This window comes from Helobdella robusta (assembly GCF_000326865.2).
Source record: "Helobdella robusta unplaced genomic scaffold HELROscaffold_38, whole genome shotgun sequence".
Lineage (NCBI taxonomy): Eukaryota > Metazoa > Annelida > Clitellata > Rhynchobdellida > Glossiphoniidae > Helobdella > Helobdella robusta.
The window spans coordinates 1,764,751-1,773,570 of record NW_008704829.1 but is presented as its reverse complement, the minus strand read 5'-3'; the positions used below and the strand labels follow the sequence as shown (position 1 = coordinate 1,773,570).

General features: G+C 31.0%; 1 protein-coding gene across 1 annotated transcript in view; it reads right to left on the bottom strand.

Moving 5' to 3' along the window:
• Window positions 1–2,988, bottom strand: part of HELRODRAFT_176651 (hypothetical protein) — a gene marked incomplete at both ends in the record, with an annotated part of 4,193 nt that extends 1,205 nt beyond the window's left edge. Inside the window, 4 exons of the mRNA XM_009023970.1 lie at window positions 619–663; window positions 1,969–2,075; window positions 2,814–2,863; window positions 2,969–2,988. Coding sequence (XP_009022218.1) covers window positions 619–663; window positions 1,969–2,075; window positions 2,814–2,863; window positions 2,969–2,988 — 222 coding nt within the window. The remainder of the gene's footprint in view (window positions 1–618; window positions 664–1,968; window positions 2,076–2,813; window positions 2,864–2,968) is intronic.
• Window positions 2,989–8,820: the final 5,832 nt, after the last annotated feature.

Below are 8,820 nucleotides of genomic sequence, written 5' to 3'. Positions count from 1 at the left end.
ATCTCACCAATACCAAGCCGCATACCTGTAGAGTGTATGATGCAAAACAAGACAAACGACACAACAAAATACACACCGAGAAGAGTGAGAAGACAAAAGTCCCTTCCTACCTATGTAATAAATTACCTTATGCCTTAGCCTACCTATATAATAAATTACCTTATGCATTAACCTACCTATGTAACAAATTTCTTAATGCCTTAGCCTACCTATGTAATAAATTATCATATGTCTCAGCCTACCTATGTACAATTAATTTAGCTAATTCTTATGTAGAAAGAAAAGAAGGAGTAAAACAGAAGAAACAACACTGTCATACAAACAACGTATGTGTGTACTGTGTATGTATGCAAAAGCAGCCGACAAGAGCTTTCTACCACACCACGTCACAAAACCCACCGCTAGAGAAACAGCAAAAAATAATTACAGCAGAACAAAACACAAATAAAATAACTAAAAATAAACAGAAAAGAATCAGAAAAAATGCAGAAAAGAAGAAAACAGCGAAACCAATATTAACGCTAACAGAAGAATACTTATCTTAATTTTGTGCCGATCATCTTGACAACGCATCACTGACAAAATGCGCCCAAAAAATCTTTGAGCACATCTTCTGACGATGATACTCCAATCCATCAGACCGTAGATGTAGGACATCATGCTCTGAAAATAATTTTTCATTGCTCAATTTAAAAAATTAGTTATAACCACATGAATTAATCACATTAAGTGTAGTAACAAGTAAAAAACTACTTAAATTATACCAATCTCACCAATACCAAGCCGCATACCTGTAGAGTGTATGATGCAAAACAAGACAAACGACACAACAAAATACACACCGAGAAGAGTGAGAAGACAAAAGTCCCTTCCTACCTATGTAATAAATTACCTTATGCCTTAGCCTACCTATATAATAAATTACCTTATGCCTTAGCCTACTTATGTAAGAAATTTCTTAATGCCTTAGCCTACCTATGTAATAAATTATCATATGTCTCAGCCTACCTATGTACAATTAATTTAGCTAATTCTTATGTAGAAAGAAAAGAAGGAGTAAAACAGAAGAAACAACACTGCCATACAAACAACGTATGTGTGTACTGTGTATGTATGCAAAAGCAGTCGCCAAGAGCTTTCTACCACACTACGTCACAAAACCCACCGCTAGAAAAACCACAAAAGATAATTACAGCAGAACAAAACACAATTAAAATAACTAAAAATAATTTAAAATAAGCAGAAAAGAAGCAGAAAAGAAGAAAACAGCAAAACTAATATTAACGCTAACAGAAGAATACTTATCTTAATTTTGTGCCGATCATCTTCCAACATGTCAACATGTCAGACTATTCACTGCAGGACAACATGACCTCCAAAGAACATTCGTCTTAACAATCTTCCGACGATACCCCACCAAGCTATCAGACCATTAACTGTCGAACGACATGCTCTGATTTTTAATAGCTTTATTAATAAATTATTTATAACAACTTCAAATAATAACATTGAACGTAGTAAGATAAAACACAAAAAGTAAAAAAAAGACTTGAACCAGTACCAATTTCACTAACGAAACGAAAACAAACTAACAAATGTGAGAAAACAAAAGTCCCTACCTACATAAATTATCTTACGCCTTGGCCTACCTATGTAATAAATTATCTTATGCCTCAGCCTACCTCACGTAGAGAGAAACAGAAAAAAAACAGAAGAAAAAATACTGCAATACAAACAAACATTGTATGCGTGTACGTACGCACGAGCAGCCGCCAAGAGCTTTCTACAACACCCCGTCACAGAACTTCCCTCTAGAAAAACCACCGAAAATTAACTACAACAGAACAAAAATACAAATAAAACAATAACAAATATTTAAAGAAAACCAGAAAAGAAGAAAACTGCAAAACTAATATAAAGGCTAACACAAAATACTTATCTTAAACCTGTGCCGTTCATCTTTCAAACCGTCAAACTATTCACTGCAGGACAACATTTGCTCAAAAAAACACTCGTGTTAATTTTCTGACGATGATACTCCAAGCCATCAGACCATAACTGTAGATCATCATACTCTGAAAATAATTTTTTATTGCTTTATTAATAAATTATTTATAACCACATGAATTAATAACAATTAGTGTAGAAAAAAAGTAAAAAAATTAGTTAAACCAGTACCAATCCCACCAATACCGAGCCGCACCGCACCGCATACCTGTAGAGTGTATGATGCAAAACAAGACAAACGACACAAAAAAAAACACACCGAGAAGAGTGAGAAGACAAAAGTCTCTTCCTACCTATGTAATAAATTACCTTATGCCTTAGCCTACCTATTTAATAAATTACCTTATGCTTTAGCCTACCTATGTAATAAATTACTTTATGCCTTAGACTACCTATGTAATAAATTATCATATGTCTCAGCCTACCTATGTACAATTAATTTAGCTAATTCTTATGTAGAAAGAAAAGAAGGAGTAAAACAGAAGAAACAATACTGCCACGCAAACAATGTATGTGTGTATGTATGCAAGAGCAGTCGCCAAGAGCTTTCTACCCCAACACGTCATAAACCTATCGCTAGAAAAACCACAAAAAATAATTACAACAGAACAAAAATACAAATAGAATACCTAAAAATAATTTAAGGTAAGCACAATAGAAGCAGAAAAGAAAAAAAACAACGAAACCAATATTAACGCTAATAAAAGAATACTTATCTTAACTTTGTACCGATCATCTTCAATACCGTCAAAATTTTCACTGCAGGACAACATGCGCTCAAAAAAAAAATCGTCTTAACAATCTACCGACGATCACCCTCCAAGCCATCAGACCATTGACTGTAGGATAACATGCTCTGAAAATAATTTTTAATTGCTCTATTAATAAATTATTTATAAAAACTTCAAGCAAAAAAAGAAAACAGCGAAACCAATATTAACGCCAATAAAAGAATACTTACCTTAATTTTGTGCCGATCATCTTCCAAATAGTCAGACTATTCACTGCAGGAAAATATGCGCACAAAAGAACACTTGTCTTAACAATCTTTAACGATTTATTTAAAACTTATCAAACGCAACTTAATACAGCAACCGAATGTTCCTTTATTAATTTTAATTATTATAAAAAAATTAAATTAATATTAAAATTAAATAAAAACTAAGCCTAAACTACTTAGAACAAAATCATAAACGACTAAAACTTGAGCTTTTCAGTCGGTATTTATAGGCTTCTTTCCATACATTCTTATCAGCGTATATTCCAAGTCATTAATTAAATAATGAAAAACTATGAATACATATTTTAAGACCTCCTTTTAACGCTGATTGGTTCAAAAGTATAAATCACGCCATAGTGCTGTTAAGTTTGTAGGAAGTAAAAAATTTTTGACAATCCTTCTTTAAAACGTGTTTACTAATTGTAGTTCACTAAAAAAAAAAATAATATCACGTGCCGTGATTTTTCTGTCAGAGGTAGAAAATCTGTGACCATCCTTTTAATAAAACGTGTTCAGTTCACTATTTGTAGTTGTAACTACAATTTGTAGTTTCAACTACTACGCAATTGTACACGTTCGGCTTGCCAACCAGAAAGCCATTAAACATTTAAAGTAATAATAATAAATATTGCAATCCTAAAAAATACTGTTGTACTATTATTATTATTCATACTACAGAAGCGCGTTACTAACAGTTTGTTACATGTATATACATGTACTGGCCGTACATATTCGTGCACTGTTTTCTTCTGTTGCTTTTATTTATTGTTAATCAGTAATTAAAAACTGATTAATATTGTTAATTAATCAAATATTCATATGCATCTATGTACGTGTGTCAAATTAATTTAGATATATAATTCACATTAATTTAGATATCTGCTAGTACGAGCGTTCTGCTATTAACTTTATTCTAAGGTGAATCTCGGACCGTCTCGTTTACAAGCTCCCGGGAAAAAGTAAAGAAGATTGAGAGAGAAGCAAAGAAACAAAAAATAACATAGACTAAGTAGCATTGAAAATTGCAATAATATTTAATAATAATTAATATATAAGATAGTCAATAAATAAATGATTGATCCCTACATATCTAATTGAATGTAAAATTACAAATATTAAGTAGCAACATAAACATGTCAATTCCAGTGAATGATATAAAGGAGTGTGCGCGCGTCTGTAATTGTTGAAATTTATACGTTCGAATAACAAATTTTTCAAACTATATCATATAAATAAAATAAATCAGAACTGCTACCATTCCTGTAAGTAGTAATGGTAGCAGTTATGATACAGGTAGCAGTAATATAAGCAGAAGCAGTAGTAGCAGTAGCAATTTTTTAGTATTGCAGTAATACATACATAAGATGTATGTTAATACTGGTTGGCATAAATGTGCACGTTTTGTCAAGAGATTGTTAAAAAACTACGTTAAAAATCTCTCAACGGAAGAGAACACCAGTCAAGTTGTGCAGTAGTAGTAGTAGCTCGTACGCGTTTCTTTTCGCTTGATAAATTTTAGCAGCCGTAGTAGTAGTAATACTGATAGTTGTAGTAGTAGTATTTTTTAGTAGTATTATAGTTAATACCTAAAATGTATGCCGGCATGCCAATGGAATGTGGCTGGCATGCCGAACGTGTACGTCTCCGTAAAAAAACCTAATTTTTTGCGTACGACTTATAGCGCCTTAATAATTTTATTTAAAATCTTATACAATAAACCATAATAGTAATTTTAGCAGTAGTAACAATATTTGTAGAAGTAGCATACAAATAGCATACTGGCGTTTAAATTTTTCTATAATTCCAATGTGGTTTAAATTTCAAATTACATATATGATTATCATCAATCAATCAATTAATCAATTACCTTGTAAAGCGCTATTTCCGCGATGTTCAACAGCGCTCTTCAATGAATTTTGAAAACAGATGGGTCTTGAGATCCGATCTGAACTTTGTAAGTGATGGAGAAGTAGTCAGAGATGTAGGTAGAGAGTTCCAGAGAAAAAGGCCAGAAAAAGCAAAAGCAGATTTGGCAAGTGTTTAGCACGAGTTAAGAAGAAGCGAAAACAAAAAGACGATGGTAAACAGGGGCATTTAAGTTCAATTAATTTCTGATAAATACTTAGAAAATAATTTAGATTGAGACTAATACATAAAAGTGCAAATTTTAAAAATTATTCTATCTTTTAAAGGTAGCCAGTGCAAGAGAACAAGATATGGAGATATACGAGAAAAGAAAGGGGCACGAGCAACTAGACGAGCAGCAGAGTTAAAAGCTTTACTTAAAGGATAGAGTATAGAATCACTGAAAGCAGACACTTATTTTGTCAGAATCGTCATCTTTTCATTTGAAGACGAGCATGAACATATAAGATGAATATGAACACAAATATAAACTAAAACATGAAAATAATTTTTAATTGCTTTAATAATAAACTATTTATAACAACTTGAAATAATCACATTAACAACAAGTAAAAAAAATTCTTAAACAATACATTAACTTCCATAAGGTAACGAACGATTTCTTGTGACTATAAAATATAAATTGTTGTTAATTCAAACAAATCGTAAAAATGTATGACTTGATGTGAAAGTTAAAATACGTAGTGCAAATTTTCAGCTTCAACACCTGTAAACAAATTATTTTGACTATTGTAAAAAAGTGTTTGCAAATGATTCCTAAAAAATAAATTTTACCAAATATTAGCCGACATCAAACAAAAATTAATTCTATAAAACAGAATCAAACAGAAATTAAGAAATGAACAAGATAGTATCATAAAATGAATTAAGAAACTTTATAAATTTTGAAAAATTATCAATTTGATTCCATTGATTGCGATATCGATGATGATGATTGTGACTGGACTAATTAAAAAACATTAAAGAAAACTAGTAAAATATAATGGGCCATGCGTTACAAAATCGTTTGAGGAAATGACTTAATGCTAACAGTAGATATATTACGAAAGGACGATCAGCCATTGACAAAGTTGCATGTTAAGAGACTTACATAAGAACGCTAGAAACTAGAGCTTTTCAGTCTGTATTTATAGGCTTCTTTCCATACGTTCTCATCAGCGTATATGCCAAGTCATTAATTAAATAATGAAAAACTATGAATACATATTTTAAGACCTCCTTTTAACGCTGATTGGTTTGAAACGAAAAATCACGCCATAATGCTGTTAGTTTGTAGGAAGTATACAATTTTTGACAATCCTCCTTAAAAACGTGTTTACAAATTGTAGTTCACTAAAAAATCACGCAACGCTCTACAGTTCAACGCTTTAAATTTGTCAAACTCTTTAAATGGACACATAGGCTGAATTTCGACACGTAAATATTCCAAATACTTTAGAGACTATAGCAAACTCAGCAACTATCTTTCGAAATTTTCAGAAACAATTTTCTTCTCAGCAACATTTCAAACTTTTTACAGATGAAATTCATTTTTAAAATAGATAAATCAGTTTCAAACAAAAAAACTGGAAGTACGAAAGGACGATCAGCCATTGACAAAGTTGAATGTTAAGAGACTTACATAAGAACGCTAGAAATTCTGATATCTAAAAACAAGAAATAATTCTGGTAAAAAAATATTTGCTAAACCTTATAAAACTCTTCAAAACTCGATAAACTTAAAACACTGTAAAACATTGTATAAGTTTATAAAACACTGTAAAATTGAGTTTTACAGCTTCACAGTGTTTTACCCTAACCCTTGAGGGTTCTACCCTAGCCCTTAGGGGCTTTACAGGGTTCATAGAAATGTACATTTTATAGAATTTCATAGTTATACAGAGTTCAATGGATTTATCGAGTTTGTTAGAGCGAGTTTGTTCGTCAGCAACTGTAAATATTAAACTTTTGAGAAACAATGTCATATTCGACAACTATATTTCAAGCAGAGTGAGTTCAACAGAGTTTTATTGAGTATTATAAATTTTTATAGAGTTTAATATTTTTCAAACTTTCCAGAAACAATTTTATCTTAAACATTATACAAAACACTTCAGAAACTAACTTTGAAACTCTTCAGAAACCATTTTCTCATCAAGCCCTTCAGCAACTATTTTCATTGCAATGATATTTCAATTTCCTTAGGAACAACAGCAAGCGATCTTTCTAAACAATCGTTCACTCGTCAGCAAAGATTTATATATAAATAAATAAATAATATCAAACTATCATGAACAATGTCATATTCCATAACTATATTTCAAACTCATCAAAACAAAACTACAACTTTTTTTCCGAAACTATGGCACGTTCTTCAGCAACTATCTTTCAAACACTTCACTCGCCTTATTAAACTCCATAAGACTCAATTAAAGCTTAAATTTAAAACTTATCAAACGCAACTCAATACCGCAACCGAATGTTTCTATATTGAATCTAACTATTAAATTATTATAATAAATTAAATTAATATTAAATTAAAAACTAAATTTAAACTAAACTTAAAATAAAATCATAAACGACTAAAACTAGAGCTTTTCAGTCTGTATTTATAGGCTTCTTTCCATACGTTCTCATCAGCGTATATGCCAAGTCATTAATTAAATAATGAAAAACTATGAATACATATTTTAAGACCTCCTTTTAACGCTGATTGGTTTGAAACGAAAAATCACGCTATAATGCTGTTAGTTTGTAGGAAGTATACAATTTTTGACAATCCTTCTTTAAAACGTGTTTACAAATTGTAGTTCACTAAAAAATCACGCCACGCTCTACAGTTCAACGCTTTAATTTTGTCAAACTCTTTAAATGGACACAGAGGCTGAATATCGACACGTTGATATTCCAAATACTTTAGAGACTATGGCAAACTCAGCAACTATCTTTCGAAATTTTCAGAAACAATTTTCTCTCAGCAACATCTCAAACTTTTTACAGATGAAATTCATTTTTAAAATAGATAAATCAGTTTCAAACAAAAAAACTGGAAGTACAAAAGGACGATCAGCCATTGACAAAGTTGAATGTTAAGAGACTTACATAAGAACGCTAGAAATTCTGATATCTAAAAACAAGATATAATTCTGGCAAAAAAATATTAAAAAACATTATAATTTCAAGTAAAATTTGCTAAACCTTATAAAACTCTTCAAAACTCGATAAAACACTGTAAAACATTGTATAAGTTTATAAAACACTGTAAAATTGAGTTTTACAGCTTCACAGTGTTTTACCCTAACCCTTGAGGGTTCTACCCTAACCCTTAGGGGCTTTACAGGGTTCATAGAAATGTACATTTTATAGAATTTCATAGAGTTATACACAGTTCTATAGGATTTATCGAGTTTGTTAGAGCGAGTTTGTTCGTCAGCAACTGTAAATTTCAGACTTTTGAGAAACAATGTCATATTCGACAACTATATTTCAAGCAGAGTGAATTCTACAGAGTTGTATTGACTATCCTAAATTTTTATAGAGTTTAATATTTTTCAAACTTTCCAGAAACAATTTTATCTTCAACATTATACAAAACACTTCAGAAACTAACTTTGAAACTCTTCAGAAACCATTTTCTCATCAAGCCCTTCAGCAACTATTTTCATTGCAATGATATTTCAATTTCCTTAGGAACAACAGCAAGCGATCTTTCTAAACAATGGTTCACTCGTCAGCAACTGTAAATAAATATCAAACTATTATGAACAATGTCATATTCCATAACTATATTTCAAACTCATCAAAACAAAACTACAACTTCTTTTCCGAAACAATGGCACATTCTTCAGCAACTATCTTTCAAACACTTCACTCACCTTATGAAACTCCATAAGACTCTATTAAAGCTT